The 23224-nt window shown below is 43.3% G+C and overlaps 1 protein-coding gene across 1 annotated transcript in view; it reads left to right on the forward strand.

Moving 5' to 3' along the window:
• The first annotated feature begins 19800 nt into the window (after positions 1–19800).
• SLC15A4 (solute carrier family 15 member 4) overlaps positions 19801–23224 on the forward strand; it is a 35088-nt gene continuing 31664 nt past the window's right edge. The window contains exon 1 of the mRNA XM_063086290.1: positions 19801–20343. Within this exon, the coding sequence (XP_062942360.1) occupies positions 19801–20343 (543 nt within the window). The remainder of the gene's footprint in view (positions 20344–23224) is intronic.

Below are 23224 nucleotides of genomic sequence, written 5' to 3' on the forward strand. Positions count from 1 at the left end.
ATTGCCACCCTGAATAAAATTATAGTTATTAAAGAAAAATAGAATAGGTTTGAACTAAGTTATCTCTGCCATAGCAACCTAAATTAATAGGGGCTGGCCAGTTAGCTTATTTGGTAGAGCACGGTGCTGGTAACACCAAGGTCAAGGGTTTGGATCTCTATACCAGCCAGCTGCACCCCCAAATAGATTAAAGGAGGAAAATTGAATGATCCTATCAATCAGTACAATAAGATCATTCGATAAAATTCAACACTCATTCCTGATAGTAGAAAATAAATAAAAAGGAAAGAAAAAAGAAAGGCACAAGGGAGGGAGGGAGGAAAGGAAAAAGAGAAAGAGGGAGGGAAAGAAAGAAGGAAGGGAGGACCCAAAAATTTAGTAGTAGTAGGAACTAGAAAACCCTTAAAAGTTCTGTTTTTTAATTCTTTCAGGTAAAAATTACCTGACTCTGTGATTCTTTCTTTTCTAGTCCCTTTATAGCTTATGAGTGGTTGAACCAGGTGCAGAACTGCTCTCCAGGGAACTTTTGGAAATTTGGTGGTGTAGAAGGAAATTTGTTGTCAAAATGACTAAGGAATGCTATCAGTATTTCATGATGAGGCCAAAAACATTTAACATTGCAATGGCTAGGACAGCCCTGCCCAGACAAAAAATTTTTCTTCCACAAACGCCAGTAGATACCTGAATTAGTCAGGGTTCTCCAGAGAAACAGAAGCAGGAGGAGATTTATGTACATAAGCGGAGATTTATTATGAGGAATAGGCTCATGTGATTACAGAGGCTGAGAAGTTCCCCAATCTGTGACGCAGAAAAACTGGTGACATAATTCAATCTGAGTCTGAGGCCTGAGAATCAAGGGAGCTGATGGTGTGAATCTCAGTCTAGGGGCAGAGAAGATCAGATGAGATGTCCCAGCTCAAGCAGCAAGGTCGGGGGAAGGGGATAAAGGGGGAAAATTGCCTTTTCTTCTACCTTTTGTTCTTTTCAGCCCCTTAGTGAAATGAATGAGCCCCAACCACATTGGTGAGGGCCATCTACTTTACTGAGTCCACACATTCAAATGCTAACTTCATCCAGAAACACCCTCACAGACACACCCCAGAAATAATGTTTTATCTGGGCACCATATGTCCCAGTCAAGTTGACACATAAAATTAACTGTGACAATATCCCTTCCTCATGGTTGAGAAACATTGGACGTTATGAACGCTTTTTTTTTCCAAAACAAGAATATTTTTCTACCATTGGGCATGGCCTTCTGTCCTCTAGATAGCATCATTCCCTAGCCCCAGGCTTCCTGTGGTTGGCATAACAAATTACCACACACTGGATGACTAAAACAACACACTTTTTTTCTCACACAGTTCAGGAAGCCAGAAGTCCAAAATCAAGGTGTCAGCTGGGCTCTGGAGCCTCAGGCGAGAATCTGTTAGCTGCTTCTTCCAGCTTCTGGTGGCTGTCAGCATCCCTTGACTTGTGGCCACATCACTGCAATATCTGCCTCCCCGCACATGGCCTCCTCCTCTTCTGTCAAATATCCCTTTGCAAGTTTCTTACAAAGGCACTTGTCATTGGATTTAGGGCATGCTGGATAATCTAGGATGATTTTCTCCTCTCAATACCCTTATTTTAATTACAGAAAAAAAAACCTTTTTCTAAAAAGTTCATAGCTATGGTTTGAATGTTTGTGTCCCCTCCAAAATTCATGTTGAAACTTTATCCCCCATACAACAGTATTAAGAGATAGGGCCTTTTGGTGGTGACTTAGGCCATAAGTGCTCTGCCCTCAGGAATAGGATTAGAGCCTTATAAAAGGGCTAAGGCTGGCCAGTTACTCAGTTGGTTAGAGCACAGCCTTATAACATCAAGACCACCGTAGTGGCTAGCCACAAAAAAAAAAAAAAGTCAGTGGGGGGGGGCTTGAGGAGGTGAGTTCATCCCTACCACCGCTCCTGGCATGTGAAGACACGGCATTCTTCTCCTCTAGAGGACACTGCAACAAGGCACCTTTTGGAAAAAAAGAAGAATTCTCACCAGCCACCAGCTTCGCTGGCACCTTAATCTTAGACTTCCCAGCCTCAAGAACTGTGAGAAATAAAGTTCTATTGCTTATAAATTACTCAGTGTATTATTCAGGGTTCTCCAGAGAGACAGAACCAGTAGGATATTTAAATAAATATATGATAGGGGATTTATTAGAGGAATTGGCTCACACAATTGTAAAAGCTGATGAGTCCATCAACAGGCCTTCTGCAAACTGGATGCTATTAGCATGGCTCAGTACAAGTCCAAAGGAAGCATCAGAACCAGGGAAGCCAATGGTGTGATTCTCTGTCTGAGTCCACAGGCCTGAGGTGCCCCCACCACTTCTGGAGGTGCTTCTGGGTAAGTTCTGGAACTCAAAGGCTCAAGAGTCTCAAGTTCTGATGTCCATGGCAGGAGAGAAGAGTGTATCTCAGCTCCAGCGAATATATTGAGTTTCACCTTTTCCTCAGGTTTTGTTCTTTCCAGGCCCCCAGTGAATTGGATGATGCCCACACATATTCAGGGTAGGTCTTTCCCACCTAGTTCACTCAGGCTCATATGCTAATCTCTTCTGGAAACACCTTCACAGTCACATCCCAAAATAATGCTTTTCCAGGTTTCTAGGTATTCCTTAATCTAGTCAAGTTGACACCTAAAATTAACCACCATAAGTCCACTACTTGTCAACTTGGTGTCCATATTTATCTCTTAAACAGTACTTAATCTTCAAATGGGACAATAACAAAGTAACAGTTCCACCTAATATGATGCAACTATCCTGTATACAACCAAAAATGCACTAATCCCTTCCCCAGAAGAGGAGGTAATGTCCTTAGGTGATGTTTACTCCATGGGATCTGTATTTCTTAAATACAAAGACTATGATGTAAAGTTAACAATATTTAAATACTGATATAAAGTCAGTAAGTCTCACAGTACATGATAAAGAATAAAAGGAACAAAAACTAAGGTAATTGCTTAATATATGTACAGCATATATATAAATAGAGACATATTCTTAACACAATAGGGAGGATGATTACAATCCTCACTTCTGTCACTGGTCATGTGGTCGAAGCTGGTATTTATAACTACCTTCTTCTACTACCCATTCTGTATTCCCTCTGCCTCCAGCGAGCACATCAGCTGGTCATGGTTCTTTACCCACAGAGTGACCCAAACCTTCATCCCTGAAGTATCTGGGCCATTCACAGTCTTGCCTGGACTTTACTTGGTTGTTGTAATTTCCCATTGACCTAATCACAGGGCATGGTGGTACTAACAGATGCCCTAAGGGATCTCCTGTATTCCAGACATAGTCTTCCTTATCTCCATTGTAAGCAGTAGTCCAACTTCCCCTTTGTAGCCTGGATCAATCATCCCAGCCAATGCCAGAACTCCTTTCTTAGCCTGTTGACTGAGAGGCATGAGGAGCCCAAAATGGCCAGGTGGCAGCCTTAAATTCCAGTTCAGTAGGATCACTGTTATGTCTTCCGGTGGAAGCATTCCTCCCTTTAGAACTGTATTAATCCATTTCTGTTGCTTAATACAAAATACCTGAAACTGGCTAATGTTCAAAGAAATAAAATTTATCTCTTACAGTTTCACAGGGTGGGAAGTCCAAAGTCCAGAGAACACATCTGGTGAGGGCCTTTTCTTGGTGGTAACTCTACAGCAACACAAGGTATCCCATGGAGAAATGGCAGAACAGAGAGAAAGCTAACTCCTCACTCTTCTCCTTTTACAGGCCTCAGACTCATGCCCATGACTACCATTGAATAATTTATGGATTAATCCATTTACTTGGGCATGTTCCTCACAATCTAATCACTTCTTCAAGGACTCACCTTTCAATTATTATTTTTTATTTTTTTATTTTTTTAAAAGATGACCGGTAAGCGGATCTTAAGCCTTGACTTGGTGTTGTCAGCACCATGCTCCCCCAAGTGAGCCAACCAGCCATCCCTCTATACGGATCCGAATCCGTGGCCTTGGTGTTATCAGCACTGCACTCTCTCAAGTGAGCCACGAGCCGGCCCTCTCACCTTTCAATTATGATAATAGGATTTCCCACCCTCTTAACACTGTCACAGTGGGGATTAAGTTTCTAATACATAGGCTTAAGAGGACATAATTCAATCCACAGTAGGAACTAAGACCTCTAGACCAGCAGAGCATAAAGTCACAGGAACAGAAAGCAAAATTTTGCTTGTGGATCACTAGGAGTAATGGTGAGTGGTGCCACTTCCATTTGCACCCCTTGATTCCTGGACCCATGAATCCTACTATGGGAGAAACAATGTTATATATTGGGCACTGCTTTAGAGCATATACAGCCTTCTGGAGAACATTGACCCAGCCATGCAGAGTATTGTCACCTAGCTAGCACTGTAACTGTGACTTCAAAAGGCCATTCCACTGTTCTATCAGACCAGTTGCTTCAGGATGATGAGGAACATGGTAAGACCAGTGAATTCCATAAGTGTGAGTTCACTGCCACAATTCTTTGGCTGTGAAGTGAGTTCCTTGGTCAGAAGCAATGCTGTGTGTAATAACATTACAGTGAATAAGGCATTCCATGAGTCCATGAATGGAATGGTAGTTTTGGGAGAAGCATTGGGTGCAGGGAAGGCAAGTCATACCCACAGTAAGTGTCCATTCCAGTAAGAACAAAATGCTGTCTCTTCCATGATGGAAGTGGTCCAGTGAAATCAACCTGCCATCAGGTAGCTGGCTGATCACCCCAGGGAAAGGCGACATATCTGGTGCTCAGTATTGGTCTCTGCTGCTGGCAGATTGAGCATGCAATGGTGGTCATAGCCAGGTTGGCCTCCATGAGTGAAAGCCCATGTTGCTGAGCCCATGGATAACCTCCATCCCTGCCATCAAGGCTACTTTGCTCATGAGCCCACTGGGCAATAACAGGGGTGGCTGGGGAAAGAGGCTGACTAGTATCCACAGGACGGGTCATCCTATCCACCTGATTATTAAAGTCCTCCTCTGCTGAGGTCACCATTTGGTGAACATTGACAGGGTACACACAAATCTCCACATTTTTGCCCATTCAGAGAAATCTGTCCATACATCTCTTCCCCAGACTTCCTTGTCACCAATTTTCCAATCATGTTCCTTTCAAGTCCCTGACCATCTGGCCAAAACATTGGCTATAGCCCATGAATGGGTATATAATCACACATTTCTCCTTCCAGGAAAAGTGCACAGTTGGGTGTACTGCCCCAAATTCTGCCCATTGAGAAGATTTCCCTTCACCACTATCCTTCAGGGATGTCCCAGAAAGGGGCTGTAATGCTGCCCACTTTCAGGTGGTGCCTGCATATCGTGCAGAACCATCTGTAAACCAGGCTCTAGTCTTCTCTTCCTCTGTCAGCTGTTTGTAGGGAACCCTCCATGAGACCATAGGTGCACGCTGGAGGAGAGAAGGCAGCATAGTAGGAGTAGGAGCCATGGGCATTTGGGCCACTTCTTCATGTAACTTACTTGTGCCTTCAGGGCCTGTTGGGCCCCAGCACATATACATCACTTCCACTTGAGGATGGAGTGCTGCTGTGCAGATAACACCCAGTTCATGATGGGCAGCTCAGGTCTCATGGTAACTTGGTGGCCCCCAGTCAAGCATTCAGTGTCTACTAAGGCCAGGTGCTGTCTTTCAAAAGGAGAATTGTTATCTGCAGATGATGGCAGGGTCTTGCTCCAAAATCCTAAGAGTCTCTGCTGTAATTCACCTATAGGGGCCTGCCAAAGTCTCCAAACAGAATGCCTATCTGCCACTGACATCTCAAGAACCATTGGGTCTACTGGATCAAGTGGCCCAAGAGGCAGAGCAGCTTGCACAGCAGCCTGGACCTGTTGCAGAGCCTTTTCCTGTTCTAGGGCCCACTCAAAACTAGGAGCTTTTTATCTTACTCAATAAATGCACCAGAGTAACATACCCAAATAAGAAATGTGTTCCCTCCAAAATCCAAATAGGCCCACTAGGTATTGCGTCTCTTTCTTGACTGTAGGAGGGGCCAGAAACAATAACTTATCCTTCACTGTAGAAGGGATATCTTGACATGGCCCACAGCACTGGTCACCTAGAAATTTAACTGAGGTAGAAGGCCCCTGAGTTTTAGTCAGATTTATTTACCATCCTCTGGCACTCAAATGTCTTACCAATAAGTCCAGAGTTATTGCTACTTCATGCTCACTAGGTCCAATCAGCATAACATCTTCACAGACAAATGTAATGTCTTGTGGAAGGGAAAGGTGATCAAGATTCCTCCAGGGATGTGGTATTGTTTTTTGATTACTATTTTCCTAGGTAGAGGCAGCTCTAATGACTCCCATTTGGCCTTTCCCACCATAATAGTCCTCACTCCACAGGTCAGGGAAGCAACGTGGGGATTCTACCAGCTGCTAAGTATGTCTATTCCAATTATGCATTCTGGAACTGGGGAAATAACCACAGGATAGGTTGGCGGACCCACTGGACCCACAGTGAGTCAGACCTGGGCTAACACTCCATTAATCACCTGACCTCCATAATTCCCTATTCTAACTGCAGGACCACTGTGATGTTTTGGGTCTCCTGGAACCAATGTCAGTTCAGATCCAGTGTCCTGAAGTCCCTGAAAGGTCTGATTATTTCCCTTTCCCCAATGCAGTTACTCTGGTAAAAGGCTGTAGGTCCTTTTGAGGAAGGATGAGAGAAAGATTAATAGTATAAACTTTTGTTAGCATGCCAGGGTCCTTCCTCAAGTGGAGCCGGCCACCTCTTCATTCAAGGGGTTTTGGGTATAGAAACTGGCTCAAGTCTGGGAATTTGATTGAGAGGCCATGACTCTGTTTTTATGATTCTATTTAGACTTTTGTTCACTTGACCTAGAAGTTTTCTGCTTGTACAGATCGAGTAAGAATTCAGTAGGCTTCCTATCTATTTGAGCTCTAGGAACACAATGCATGATTAACTAGGTAGTGCCATACATCTACCCAAGTCAGACTATTCTGATTATTGCTTTGCCTCTGTTGTCCATCATGGTAACTATGCCCACCATGCCTTTGTTGCTTGGATGCTGCACTTGGTCCCTGCCACCTCGGGATCCGATTAGTCCCATTGTACTTAAGTTTTTCAGTTGAGTGACTGTGGTTCCCACTGTAAGGTCCAGTCTACAGAGAACAGCAATCACAGAGCTCTTCAGGGATGCTGGGGCTCCCCTCAAAAGTCTATTTCTCAAGCTCTTGGTGAAAGGTATGTCTTCTGGAACCTCCCACTGCAGCTGAGTTGCTTTAACTGAACAAATACATGCTAGCATTCCAATCTCCCAAAGCCTTTGAATCCCTTCCTCTACAGTTAACCAAGGGAGATCAGGCATCTCCAACTCACTCACAGTGGGCCACCTTTGATCCACATTTCAGCTGCAATATTAAATACAGAATCCCTGCTCAGTGGGTGCATATCAATAAATTTGGCCCGATCCAAATTTATGTTCCTTCCACCATTATCCTACATCCTTAGTATCCACTCCCATTACATATTCTCTAGATTTCTGTCTGTATGCATTAGAAAACTCAAATAGTTCTTTTGGATTGTAATGCACCTCCTCAAGGGTCACACTTTGTACCTTGCCTTTACGGGTCTGCCAGGCTTAGAGTCTAGTTATAGGTCTAGAATCAAGGAGGGCTGGTGGGAGCAGATCCTGAGGAGAACCAGCACTGTCTTGCTTGGAAACTGCTTCAGATGAAGCCATTACTGTTTCCTTAGGCAGTGCAGAGTTAATCCCCTCAGACAGAGGTGGAAGGGTCACTGCCTCTGGGGATGGGGGTAGAGAATTCACTTCAGGTAAACAAGACACACATTTAAGGGTTCAATGTTTCCCTCGCCTCATCAAGGTCTTCCCACACATCCCTATCCCAATTTGCAGTATCCCATTCTTTCCTAATCAGTGCCCTCACTTTAACAGCAGATACCTTGTGAGGCTGAAACCTCAACTTTTGCTGTAGTTCAGCCAGTCCCATGATGAGGACTCGGGTTTGATTTTCAGCAATTTCAATCCTGTGGGTACTGGAGAGAAGAATGTGACCCATGGCACACTTAGAAATTTTAAGTCATCTATGCAGCTCTTGAGTTGAACATTCAAACCCCTGAGCTCTTCTTCCTTTTCTTTCATCACTTGGTCCAGTGATGCCTGGAGTCATTATATTGCTTGGTTTTCCACAGATACTCAAAGGTTATCATGTATAGAGTCACTAAATCCCTTGCCTCTTACAAGTGGTGAATCAGGAATATCAAATGCATTTATTTTGCATATCTCTACAAACAGTTTGCTCCATGGACTATCAGTGCTCTTTGTATTATTAGAAGTTGAGTTAGCATTTTTAGGTCTAAAGCCCTAAAACCAATTAAAGAAACTCATCTTTAAGGTTCTGTTTCTGCAGAACCACTACTGGTACCAAAATCTGTATTGGTCAGGGTTCTCCAGAGAGACAGAACCAATAGGATATGTATTTAAATATACGGGAGGGGATTTATAAGGGAAATTGGCTCACACAATTGTGAAGGTTGAGAAGTTCCACAATAGCCCATCTGCAGACTGGATGCCAGTAGTGTGGCTCAGTCCAACTATGGAAGCCTCAGAACCAGGGCAGACGATGTGATTGTCAAAGGCCTGAGAGCCCAGAGGTACTGCTGGAGTAAGTCCTGGAACCCAGAGATAGAGTCTCAAGCTCAGACTTCACAGACAGGAGGGCAGAGTGTATACCAACTCCAGCGGATAGAGCAAGAGATTTGCCTTTTCCTGTTTTTTGTTCTCTCCAGGCCTCCTGTGGATTGGATGGGCCCACCCATATTGAGGGGGGATCTTTCCCACCCAGCCCACTCAGGCTCACATGCTAATCTCTTCTAGAAACACCCTCACAAACACCCCAAAACAATTCTTTACCAGGTTTCTAGATATTCCTTCTTTATTCTAGTCAAGTTGACACCCAAAATTAACCATCCACCCAGTTTATGGTATTTTGCTATTACAGCACAAATGGACTGAGACCATCACATTTGCAGGTTCCAGGGATTAGGACATAGACATATCTTTTGGGGGGATCACCATTAAGCACATCACAAAACCCATTTCAAATATGACTGTTTATGAAGGCCCCTGATGGTCTCATCTGGAACTGCTCTCCACCTTCTTTGACCCCCATGGCTTTTTGTTCCTCTCTCCCAACCTGATCCCGTTCTCCTTGATAACATGGAATAGTCAGCCCCTTCCTCTCAACTGGGTCAAGACCTTCCTGAAAGTTAAGTCACACATGCTTATAACTTCTGCTTGCCTGGGACATTGTCATGTGTAGCAAAGGCACTCAATAAATGTTTGTCGAATTAAATGAAATCATTGAATGTTTACTGTTGTGAGATTTTCTTATGAGAAAGCATTCCTGATTTTTAAATGAAAGTTGGTGGTACAAGAGGATTTGCTAGGCTAAAATTCACTACTTGTATTTGATTTTTCTGGAATACACCTGTTCCATAAGGTAAGAGATGCTGGTGTATCTTTTGGGACCCATTACTTAATCCATTCTTTGCTTCAGTTTACCCATTCGGAAAATGAGAAAAAACTGTAAACAATATCATAGTTAATTAGTTCATTTTGATGAAGTCTTTTATGATTCTCCCCAGTAGGTAATATAAACAGGTACAAAGGCAAATGTGTTATGATGGAATAATGTAGAAATATTTACTGAGGAGGAGGGTGATAAGAGAAAAGTTTGTAGGCATCTCTTATGAGATTTCTCCAGATGCTTCTAACATGAGAACCTTAAAATAGATGTAAAGTAAAACCTGTTTTTCGTTTGATCATAATGTTTGGTCAGACTATTTTTTCAGTTCCTGGCACCAGGAAAAATGAAACTTTATTATCTACCCTGCATAAAAATGACAGTGTTTTCAAGGGAGACCACTGTGGGCATACTAACTTTAGAAATGGTTTTTTGATAAAAATCAACACTTGACATCTTCTCTTTTTTCTTTTTTTTCTTTTTGTTGTTGCTTTTATGACATAACTGAGGCACTCTACTTTGTTTCTATCAGAGTTTTCAGTGTTTGTTCCATCATTCCTCTCCACAGAGGAGAGGAAAAATACAAATGGGGTGTGTGTGTGTGACAGAAAGAGGGAGAAGAAATAAATGGAAAAAGAGAAATAGAGAGGGGGAGGGAGAGAGAGAGAGAGAGAGAGAGAGAGAGAGAAATAATCATTTAAAAAGGAAGATACATATGGAACTGTGGTTTGTGTACCCTGGTTATATTTCCTTTTTTGTGACTTTCATTAACAGCACTTGAAAGTGACCAAATACCAAAAAAAAAAAAAAAAAAAAAAGCTCTTGGTCTGAAAGTAACTAGTTCCTGCTAGTGTTGCTTAATGAACATGATGAAGTCAGCCAAAAATAAATGATTATTCCTTTTGAGCTTTTAGCAAGGAATCAGGGCTTTGATTCCCACTGCTATTCTGATGACTGGGCAGACTCAATTCTTAACTTTTCAGCGCAAAGATGTTCATCCCAAACATTCTCATCACTGCCAAATGAGACAGTGAGCATAACAGCATTTGGGACAGCTGTAAATATTCACATTGCTAATAATGCAAGAGACATGGTCGACAGGACCTAGGTCCCATTCTGTGCATATCAGAGGTTTACTAAAGGGAAGACAGAACTTCTTTTGAACTGCTTCCAGTAACAACCTGTTGTTAGCGAAGGTCCATATTTATTCTTTTAACATTTTAATTTACTTTTATTAAATAAGCAAGATATGTTTAACAAATTCAGATCAGTAAAAAATATGAGGGGTCTTCAAAAAGTTCATGGGAAAATGTGTTATCTTTCAATTCCATTTTTCCATGAACTTTTCAAAGTACCTCGTAATTGTAAAAATCACACAAAATCCCAGTATCCTGAGATAAAAACTATTGATATTTTGGTCTCAAGTTCTTCTAGACTTTATACATAAATATAATCATCATAATAGTCCTGGTTACTGGGTGTTCCCCATGTGCCTAACACTGTTCTAAGCACTGGACAGTGTCCCTCAATCCTCCCAGTCCTACACTGTCGGCACTGTTGTACTCACCAGTTTACAGGTGAAGAACCTGAGGCACAGGAGGTCTGACATCTCCCCAAGGTGGACTCTGCTATGCTCCTTTGTCTTTGCTCTATGGATACAGTATTTTTGTTGTTGATTTTTGTTACAAAAAATAGGAACACTACACTGTTTTTGTTTTTCATAATATGCTCTTTTATTCACTTAATAATTGTGGTAGGCAAAATTCTAACCTGGCCTCCTAGAGCTCCCACCCCCTGTGTACACACACCTCCTATGGGTTATTCAGTGAAGCACCAATCCAGGGGCTGCTGTGAAGAAAATTTGCAGATGTGATTTGAATTCCCAAGTTAGTTGACCTTAAATTGGAAGATTATGCAGGATGAGCCTCACATAACAATTACTTCAAAGGGACTGAACATTTGACTAACGTCAAAAAGATTTAAAGCATAAGAAGGATTTGAGGTGAGGAAGATTCTCTACTGTAGGCTGTGAAGGTGAGGGGGCCCATGTCATGGGGAATGATGGTTGGCTCTAGTTGCTGAGGGCATCCCCCAGCTGACAGGCAGCTATGAAACTTCAAAACCCCACCTCAAGGAACTACACCGGCCACAACCACATCAGCTGCAAAGAGACGCCTGAGCTCCAGATGAGATATCAGCTAGGCCAACCCCTTGATTTCAGCTTCCTGAGGCCCTGAGCAGAGAGGATAGTCATGCTGATGCCCAGACTTCTGACCTACAGAACTGTGTGCTCATAAATGGGTGTTGCTCTTCTAGCTGTTGGAGTAACCTGTTACACAGCAGTAGAAAACTAATATCATCATATATCATGAACACCTGTCCACCTCATAATCCTACATCTGCAATATCATTTGAATAACTACATAATATTCCAGTACATGCATGCACTATCATTTATCAACGCCTTCTTATTGTACACCTTTGCTGTTTCCAATCTTTTGGCTATTTTAAGCAACATTGTAATGAACATTTTATAGCTAAGACTCTGCACACATTCTTAAATTCCTGGAGGTGGAATTGCACATTCAATGTGTGGGTGTATATGGTTCTGATACAAATGACTAAATGCCCTCTAGAAAAGTGGCACCAGATGACTTTTGCACTGGCCATTCATGAGCCCACTCATTTCTCAAAACATTGCCAAAGCTGGGTATTTCTAGGTCAAGTGATGAAATATGTTCCCTCTTTTTGCATTTTACAATTATCAGTGTAATTTGACTTTTTATTTTTCACGAAAGGCATTTGTGTCCTTTTGTTTTCTGTGTGTGTGCATGTGTATGTATTGCTCATATTGGCTGGGACTTTTTCAATTGCAAGTGACAGAAAGTCACATTTGCTTAACCAAAAATAGGACTTATGGGCTCACAAATGAAACATCAGGGAGAAAGCTACCTTTAGCCAAGATCAGAAGCAAGAGGTCTTTCTCTCATCTCTACCTTTTTCTGGGTTGCTTAATTCTTGGTTTTCCCAAGATGGGACCTGGCAACTCCATGTTTACATGTCTATAATTTCATACTCAGCAGAAGGTAGAATCACTTCTTCCTGCTCATTTCAAAATAAATCCTTGGATTAGCTCTGACCAACTTGGGTCACATGTCCATCTCTGAACCAATCATTTAGCTCAATAGATGGGATACTGCTGATTGGATAGGCTTAGGTCACATGCCCACTCCAGGGCTATGGGGTGCAGCCAGTCTCTCCTAAACCAGGGAATGTTGCTTAACTAAGAAAAATCAGGGTACAATTACCAGGGGAAATGGATGCCGAATGGGACCAAACAACAGCTATTCTCTAAAGTGCTTGGCCATTGACTATGCCAATTTTATTTACTGGACATTCATCTTTTCATTATTCTTAAGAACGCTTTATAAAATATGGACATTAACTTTATTACATGTATTTCAAATACATTTTTTCAGTTTGTTTGCTGTTAACTACAATTACTATTTTACACATATATAAGTTTTAAGTCTTTATGTAGTCAAATCAATTAACTTTTTCCTTTATGGCTTCTGCTTTTATTGCTAGGCTCAGAAAGACATTCCTCTCCTTAAGATTTTATATTTGCTAATATTTTTTCCTAATGCTTTAAAATTTTTGGTTTCTTCATTTTAACATTTAATCCATCTGGAATTTATGTTGGTACAAAATGTGAAGCCTAGGGGCCAGCCCCGTGGCTCACTCGGGAGAGTGCGGCGCTGGCAGCGCCAAGGCCGCAGGTTCAGATCCTATATAGGGATGGCCGGTGCACTCACTGGCTGAGTGTGGTGCGGACCACACCGTGCTGAGAGCTGTGATCCCCTTACCGGTCTGGGAAAAAAAAAAGAAAAGAAAAAAACAAAATATGAAGCCTAATTTTCCCACGTTTAGTTGCTTTTTCCAACAGAATTTATTGAACAGTCCACCGTTCTCTCCACGGACTGTAAATAACTTCATTATCATACACTGTTATTTTATGTACAGGTTGTCCTTTGTATTCTCCTCCATTGATTTTTCCTGTAAAGCCCAACCTACAAAGCAAATATACTTATAACACCAAGTATCTCTTTCATGATCACAACACAAATTAAGATTATTTACAAGGAATTATAAAAGTGGTAGTTAGAATAGGATGGTTAGGTGTGGTTGCACATTTCTTAACATCTTGCATTTCTTGCAATAGAAGGAAGCAGAAGTTCATTTTCTCTTACTTATCTCCCTCCCCCCACATTGCTGAATGCCTGATTTTTGCAGATGTCTTGTGGATTTTTAAAACACAGGAGAAAAAGTACCCAAGAAGTAGAGGTTGCTACTCACCAGAGTCAAATAAAGTGAGTGCTTGAAAAAAGTCAAATCAAAACCCACCTTCCTGACCATACACTCTCACATCCTCTATAAAAAACCCAAGTCATTCTGAGGGCTGAATTAGTTCATGCAAAAAGTAGGTTAGTGTGGCTTTGGTTTGGACTCAAGAATATAAAACCTGATTCCATTCCATCGGTTGGCTCTGTTTTTATTTATTTCGCTTCTTATGTTTTAAGCTTCTACGTAGATTATTTGCAGCCAGAGACACCTGTTGCAACAGTGACTCCATGAAATAAATAGAATCTGTGACAACTCTCTGTACCCAAGGAGAGTCAAAAGATCTATGACACGGCCTGTGACTATAATGACTAGTGACTTATGCTGTGACCTGACACACAAAGATGAGCTGGGCTTTCCAGAGTCTGTCCCTCTCTAGGGAACTAGGAAATCCAGAAAAGTAGCAGCACTGGCTGTGAGTGTGAGGGCTGGGTTGTCGTGCCATGTGGTGGTGTGTGTTCAGTGGTTACTTGTTCACTGAGTAAGTGAGTGATGTATGTATGGCGCAGAAAGACCATGATGGCTGCTTGCAAACCAAAGTTTTGAGGAAGCTGAAACTGTAAGGAGATGCAACTGTCTGGCAGCAAGGAGTGAGCAACTCTATAGGGACATGAAACAAGAGGCAGAAATGCCATGAAAAATGCCAGAGAAGTTAAGAAACCCCTGAAATGGCCTGTCTCTGATGGTTTTGGAATTCATTGCCTCAAACAGCATCTCTCTGAGCTCTGCACTAAGTGAGAAGCTCAGAGAACAGGGCAGTACAAGAGAAGGATGAGCCCTGTGCTTCTGAGCCAACAGTGCATCTCCAATTCTAGTTCACACCACAGGGGTCCTGGCAGTAAGGTCCTCTTTTTCAGAGGGCCCTTAAGGTGAAGAGCCTCCCTATAAAAATATACTTTGTAAGACAATGTTACTGATTCCTTAGATACTCCTTAGATACATAATGCTGTATTCATTAGGTCATTTATTCATTTGATTGTTTTAGCTGTAAAGGAGAGACTGATAACGATTACTCTCAGGAGCAGAGATATGTTGCAAGTATACCTAACAAAGTGGAAAAAGTCAACTCACATCAGTTCTTTAGTTATACAATCAGTGAGGCTTAGTACAGGGGCTGCAAACTCAGTAATTACAGGACCCAGGAAGAAACTCAAAGTGTGAATTGGACCTGGTATGAGAAAAGATTTCCCTCTCTTGTTCATTTTTTCCATTTTTTGATAGACTCATCATCAGTGGCTTTTGGCTGTAAGTGATGGCAGCTTAAACAATGTAAGATTTATTCTCTTTTATTATCCAATTCCTCTCTGATTCTCCATTGTGCCATCCACCAAGTTGGTTTCATTCTGAACTGGTTCATCTCATGGTTGTTGAACAGCTGCCAGGAGCTATTAGAGGCACAGGCTTCCTAACTCATATGCAATTTGGAAGGGTCTATCTTTCTTACAGTCATGGAATAAGGGCCCTCTTTTTTAGTCTGACTGAGCCAACTTATGTCACTTTTCCACTACTGAGCCAGTAACCATGGGCACGTCCTGGATGGCTTGGGCCTGGGTACCTGAACTAGTCACCATGAAGAATCAGGGGACCAGCTCTGGTGCTAACTAGTCAGACCCAGGAACAAAGATGAAGTTAGTTTCTCCTGAGCTACAGGGATAGCTGGTGAGAGGCAGGGGTGGGGTTAGGACAGACAGAGAATAAATACCTGAATAGAATTGGGATTCTGTTTGGAAGAAGAAAGAGGGTGTGGATGTTGGGTAAGTAATTGATCACTCACATTACACATTAGTATAGAGCAGGGTTGTCTGCTAGAACTTTCTGCAATGATGGTGTGATCTACACTGCACTATAGTAGCCATCAGTCTCATAGCTACAGAGCATGTGAAATGTGGCTAGTGTGATGGAGAAACAGAATTTTTCATTTTATTTAACATTAACTAACTTAAGTTTAAGTAGTCACATGTGGCAGTGCTTACTACACTGGACAGTGCAGATATGGAGAATTACTTCTTTCTTTTTTTTTTCTTTTTCAGACTAGTTAAGTGCAGTAGAGAGAAGGGAGGAAAAAAGAGAATAATTTCTCTTGGATAAGAAAAATAAGACAATGGAGAATAGGAAGGATTTAGATAAGCTAGAAAGTGTATCCTCCATCTAAAGACAGGAGCTGCTACCTGGCGTCAGCAGACTGTGGCTCTGTGGGAAGGTAGGTGTGTCTCCATTATCTGTTGCTTCATAACCTGGGCTGAGGCTCAGCTGGGCCGTCTTCCTGTTGGTCTTGCTGGTGATTATCCATGTGGCTGCAGTCAGCTGGCAGGGTGGCTGGGATGCTGAGACAATGGAGACCTCCTTTACATGCAGTGGCAGACTATTCCTCAACTCAGTTCTCTACAGCAAGGTAGATGGACTTCTAACATGGTGGCTTAGGACTCCCACGGCACAAAAGTGGAAGCTCCCAGACCTTCTCAAGGTTAGACCCAGACCTGGCCCAGGGACGCTTCTACCAAGTTCTTTTGGTCAAAGCAAACTGCAGGAACTGTGACCTGTGGGGACTACATCAAGGTTGAATACCATGAGGCATGGTTCAAGGGGAGTGGGGGTGGGAAGACAAAGTGTAACAGGCAACCACAAGTCTCAGATTTGTCAGAGCGACCCTCCCCCCACCCGCCCCAAGAACAACAGTGCATCCAAATTTATACCCGAAAACTCTCAACTTTTAACTGTTAGTTCACTTTCTTTTGGTAACAGCTTTATAGATATAATTAACATACCATACAATTCACTAATTTAAAGTGTGCAATTCAATGGTTTTTAGTATGTACACAGAATTGTGCAACCATGACCACAATCAATTTTAGAAACTTTTCATCACTGTGAAAAGAAACCCCATACTCTTTAGCAGTCCCTCCGCAATCTCCCCCACCCCCACCAGTACCTGGCAACCATACCAGTAATCTGCATTCTGTCTCTATAAGTTTGCCTATTCTGGACATTTCATATAAATGGGATCTTGCAATAGGTGGTACTGGCTCACTTTTTTTTTTTTTTTAAGATGTTGCAACCAAATCAAAACATTTCTGCATGCTGGATTTGTTTTGCAACCTCAAGGTATCAAAGACTGCAGTGTACAATAGATCTCCTGAGGACCAGGAATAAGTGCTCAAAATTCCTCAGCATACATCCTGAACTCTGAGTCTAGCCTCCCCTCCACTTTTTCACTTAGCTTTATACTTCTCAAAGGAACCCGTCCTAATTGGGTTAGTTTGCTATCACCCAAAATAGCTCAGCTGTATTGGGCAGTGCTTATGTACTAAGTTTTCACATGATTCAAGTCAAATGGCTTGCTCTCATTCCATGTCTAATATTAATTTATTCTAGACTTTGCCTGAGTGTGTCAATCCCATCAGTCTTAGAACAAATACTCAAAGTATATTAGTCTGTTTTTGTCCATTTATAACTGAAACTGGGGAATTTATAAAGAAAAGACATTTATTTCTTGCAGTTCTGGAGGCTGGGAAGGTCAAGGGGGCACATCTGGGAGAACCTTCTTCCTGGGGGGGAATCTCTGTGGAGGAGTCCTGAAGCAGCACAGGGTATCACATGGCAGAAGGGCAAGAGTATGCTCACATGTTCTCTTCCTCTCCTTATAATACCACCAGTCTACTCCTGATAACACATGCATCCATTGGTTAACCCATTAATCCATGAATGGGAATGATGTTTCAATATGACTTTTGAAGAACATTCAAACTATCACGCAAAGATTATCTCATCTACCAGCTGGAATGTGGAAGAAGCACTAAACTAAAAATTAGTTACAAGCCTTTTATGCCTGAGCTCTATTGCTTACTAGATGTGCGACCCTGAACATAGTGAGTTAGAGTACTAATATATGCCCTAGAAGATTAGTCTCAAAAAAAAAAGAAAAAAAAAAAAGTTAATGTAAGATGTTCTTGCATCATTTACAATCCAACAAATGTTCATTCATTTAGTTTATTCTACATACATTTATCATTGGCAGGAGCTGTGCCAGAGACTAGGAAACAAGATCGCAGCTTTACAGACAGATGTCAAATAGTTTCACAATTAAATAAATTATAAATTACATTTATACACACAAATTATAAATTATAAAATGGGTTCTGTGAAAAAAGTATAGAGAACCCTAACCACATAAAAAGTGGGGGGTGCAGGGCGATAATCTCACCTGGAAGGCTTAGGAAAGTGACATCTGAGCTGACAACTGAAAAATGATCGGCATTAACAGATAGGTGGAGAAGGTCCAGTTCCGGCATTCAATTATTTTTTCATTAGATATTTGTCAAATATATATTGCCGGCTATGTGCCAGCACTGTGCTAAGAATCAGTCAATGTGTCAGACATTCAAAAAATAAAAATAAAAAAAGATAATACATGCTACTTCCATACTTATTGGCAGGATTACTTATCCAGATGACCTAGTGGCAAGGCCTCTTCCCAGGTAGTGAATCCATCCTTGTGTTAACTAGAGGTAAGGATGGAGGAAGGAAGAGGAAATGGTCTCACTCACGCTCATCGAATCATTGCAGCTGTGGTCCCAATTTCTGAAGCAATGCTGGGGGCCATTTTCAGAAGACACTTCTCCACTCCACTATGTGTCAGGCCATGTCCTAGGCACAGGGGACATGGTGAGGAACAAGACATGAAAGTGCCCTGCCACCACGGAGACCTATGGAAAACATGCACAAATTGGAGAGAAAAAAGAATAAGCAAAAAATGTAACATATTGTATTAGTCTGTTTTTGTTTATAACAGAACACTTGAAACTGGGTAATTTATAAAGAAATAAAATTTATTTCTTGCTGTTTGGAGGCCATGTTCTAGTATAAGCATCTTGTGAGGGCCTTTTGGCCACAGTGAGAATTGCCTAAACAAGACAGCTAACCTTCTCACTCACTCTCCTTCTAAAGCCATCAGAACCACACCCATTACTCCATGAATGGATCAATTCATTCATGAGGGCATAGTCCTCACAATCTAATCACCTCATAAAGGCCCCACCTTTCAAATACCACAATAGGATTTCCCACCCTCTTAACACTGTTGCAATGAGGGTCAACTTTTCAGTACATGAACTTTTGAGGAATATACTTGACCTGTAGTACAGGTATATTGGAAAAAAGCCTGAGACAGGCTAGAGTTTGGCTTTTTCTAGGCCAGTGGTTCTCAGTGGCAGGGCAAGTTTGCCCTCCCCCTCCCACCAGGGGTCCTTTGGCAACGCTTGCAGACATTTTCGGTGGTCACCACCAGTGATGGAGGGGGTGGAACTGGCACCTGGTGGATAGCAGAGGCCAGGGAGGCTGCTAAACGTCCTGCAATGCACAGGACAGTCCCGCATTCAAGAACCACCCGGCTCCAAATGTCAACAATGCACGGGTTAAGAAGACCTGTCTCAGGACAGAAAGAAGGCCGCGGAGGCTGGGGGCAGGGGCAAAAGGGGCCAGCCTCAGTGCATCAGCCTAAAGAGCGGTCACCGCCGGAAGCGAGGGTTTAGCTGCCCTTTAGGCGCCGGTGCAGGATGGACGCCTCGGAGCGCCAGGCTCTGATTCCTCTAACACCGCCTGGGCAGTAAAGCCACCGCCCCGCACTCGGCAAGAACTGACCAGGACAGCTGGGCCGCCGCCTCCTCGGGCTTCCGGGGCGGGACCAGAAGCCCGCGTCTGGCGTGCTGAGCGGCGGCGAGCCCGCCCAATGGGGACGCCCGGGCTTGGCCGTCAGTCTCGCGAGAAGGGCGGCAGCGAGGGCTTGTGGGAGCGTCGGTCGGCGGGCGGCTGCGACCGCTGCGGCGCATGGAGGGCGCGGGCGAGCGGGCGCCGCTGCTGGGCGCGCGGCTGGCGGCGGCGTTCGCGGGCCGGCGCGTGGCGTGCGGGGCAGTGCTGCTGACCGAGCTGCTGGAGCGAGCTGCCTTCTACGGCATAACGTCCAACCTGGTGCTGTTCCTGAACGGGGCGCCGTTCTTCTGGGAGGGCGCGCAGGCCAGCCAGGCGCTGCTGCTTTTCATGGGCCTCACCTACCTAGGCTCGCCGTTCGGCGGTTGGCTGGCCGACGCGTGGCTCGGCCGGGCGCGCGCTATCCTGCTCAGCCTGGCGCTGTACCTGCTGGGCATGCTGGCCTTCCCGCTGCTGGCCGCGCCCGCCCCGCGCGTCGCTCTCTGCGGGGCCCTGCGCCCGGCGCGCGTGCTCAACTGCTCAGCGTCCTCCGCCAACGGCAGCGCGGCCTGCCCGGAGGCAGCTACCCGCCACTGCGCGCCCGCCACCTTCGCAGGGCTAGTGCTTGTGGGGCTCGGCGTGGCCACCGTCAAGGCCAACATTACACCCTTCGGCGCCGACCAGGTGAGTCGCGCGCCCCGCCCTCTTTCACGTGCCGCAGGACAGGGACAGGGGCCGCCTGCCCGGCGTGAGGAAGAAGCCCGCGAGCAGGTGGATAAAGGTAGTATGGAGGACAGGTATGATAGGTGCTGGGAAGGGGTCCGCCTAGGGCGGGGTGGGTGGATCCGCATACAGAGGGATGGACACTGTGGCTTTAAAGAAAATAGGCCTCGTCTCTTTGGAGGAGCTGCTGGAGTTGGGACTTGAAGGATAGAAGAGGTAGCAGTCGCTGAAAGAGCTTTCCAGGCAGGAGGATAAGCAAGTGCAAAGGCCCTGGGGCCAGGAAGCGAAGGGAAGGCACCCAGGTTACTTGTAGCTTCTTCGTTTACAAAGAGCGGCGTATTCAGTCTTTGTTATTTTAAGGGAGTTTGGGGGTGGGGTTTGTAGGAAAGGCCAGATGCAAAGGAGTTTGAATCAAGTTAGCACCAAGCTCCTCCTTTGCAACCATGAACGCCAAGAAATGAGGGAGGAACCGCTCCTGATCTTCGGGAGGGGAAAGGAAATGATTAATAAGTGTTATATGCAGAATAGGAGATTTTAAGAGCAATGGGAAACGCAGATCTTTTCAGAAAATTAAAAGGAGTGGGAGAAGTAATCGGGGACGGATCATGTGCGGGGTGTTAAAGAGTTTGAGATCTGTTTTGAGTACAGTAGGAAGCTTTTATGGGGTTTGAGCAGGGTAGTGATATGACTTATGTTTTGTGTAGAGCAGATGTCTGGTGACCACGGCCTGGGTGCCACATCAGGTTTACTTCCTGTTTTTTTCGGATTCACATGCTAAGAGTGGTTCTTGACATTTTTAAGTGGTTGGAAGCAAATAGAATATTTTGTGAGAAGTGAAGATTGTAGGATATTCAGAAGTCAGTCTCCGTAAATAAAGCTCTATACAGCCCTCCCCATTCCTGCTTACATATTTTCTATGCCAGGACTGCTTTCACTAGACAGTGGAAGAACTGAGTCGTTGTGACAGATCAAATGTCTCATAAAACCTGAAATGTTTAAATTAACTACCTGCCCCTCAGAGAAAAAGTGTGCGGATATCTGCTGTAGAGAATGGGTTGTGTGGAAAGGGGTGACAACAGGGATACCAGGTAGGTCTGTTACATCTAGCCAGGTGAGAGAGAGAGAGAGAGGCTTGGACTAGAGTAAAGGCAGTGGACATGGAACGAAGTGGGTGGATTTAAGATACATTGTGGAAGCAGAGTGGGTGGGAATTGCTGGTCTGGTGGGTTATATGTGAACAATAGGAAAGATAACTCCTAGGTTTATTATGCATTAAACCATGTGAGTGCCTTTCCCTTGTAACATTTACTGAGGGCTTACCATGCACCGGGCACTGTGTTAAGTACTTTATTAATCCTTATGACACCTCTGCTTTTATAGTGCACATTTTACAGATGAGGAAACTGAGGCTTGGGAGACTAAATCATTTGCCTGAAGTTACACAGCCTGTACGTGACTGAGCCGGGATTCAAATACCTTTTGTTTTGAATTTGAGTTCTAACCGTGCCTGTACAAGGCCATTCATTAGAGTAAGGAGATACCTTATAATGATGTGAAAAATAATAGTTGTCTGGTGTACTGAATTCTGAACCATGTTCTTCGTACAACAGCATGTGCTTTACGTGCTTGACCTTATTTGAACCTCACATGAGTCATATCCATTTTATAGATGAGGAAACAGAGACGCACAGTGATGATTTTCTTGTTGTCCTCTAGGTAAAGGGTGGTCGACCCAGGCTTTTATTCCAGTTCTGATTTCTTAATCCGTACTTGAACTACTGCACTAAGAAGGGCTGAATGTGTGTATTCTCTGATGGTTCCGCAGAGTTGGGTCTAAAGGCCCAGACTCATGGCCCTGGCCTCAGGGTACCACTGGATTACAGGCCTTCAGGGAAGGCGCAGGGCTGGTAGCACAGACCTTCATCTTTTAAAGATGAGGCCCATTATAGTGTGCCTCACAACAGTTTGTGGTTTATGTACTGTAATTATGCCTGTTGTATAGGGATCGTAGGCCTAGAGGGTTTGACTCACCCAGGGTTGTACAGCAGTTGGGTAGGAGAGCCAGTTTTGGAGCCAGGCAGTCTGACTTAAAAGTGCTCTCCCTGTAAATAATACACAAATAATTAATATTGCTTAAAAAAATAAATTTTCCTGTAGAGGTTATCTTGAATGAATCTGACAGAATGCACTCCTTTGATCCATAATTTAAATGTGGAAATTAAAAAGAAATGTGCCCTGTTCTACAAGGTAACTGGCCTAATCTCTTTAAACGTAGCACTGTAGTAGAAAAAAGGAGACCATTCTGGGTGAGTGAATATTAGGCCAGACAACCAGATGCAATGTCATAATTTGACTGTAGACCATGTGTTAGATAATAATGTGTTGATGTTATGTTTCTTGGGTGTGGTGAAGGTATTGTGGTCATGTGGAAGAATGCCCTTATTTTTAGGAGATTCATGATAAAATCTTGGGGATGAAATACATAATGCCACAACTGATTTTCAAATAATTCAGCCAAATGTTTTTTATATACAGAAAAAAAGAGTTCTAAGGATCTAAGTGAAAGGTATAGAAGTGTACATTTTATGATTCTTACAACATTTCTACAAGTTTGAAATTTTTTTAAATGGAAAGTTGGGATGTCCATGAAGTGATGAGTATATAAACTAAATGTAGTATATCCATGTGGAATATTATTCAGCCATAGGAAAGAAATTAAGTACTGAGGAACCTTGAAAACATTATACTAATTGAAGAAAGTCAGACACAAAAGTCTCCCTTGTATAATTCCCTTTACATGGAATGTCCAGAAGAGACAGAATGCAGATTGGAGGTTTCTAGG

This window comes from Cynocephalus volans, chromosome 2, assembly GCF_027409185.1.
Source record: "Cynocephalus volans isolate mCynVol1 chromosome 2, mCynVol1.pri, whole genome shotgun sequence".
NCBI classification, from domain to species: Eukaryota; Metazoa; Chordata; class Mammalia; order Dermoptera; family Cynocephalidae; genus Cynocephalus; species Cynocephalus volans.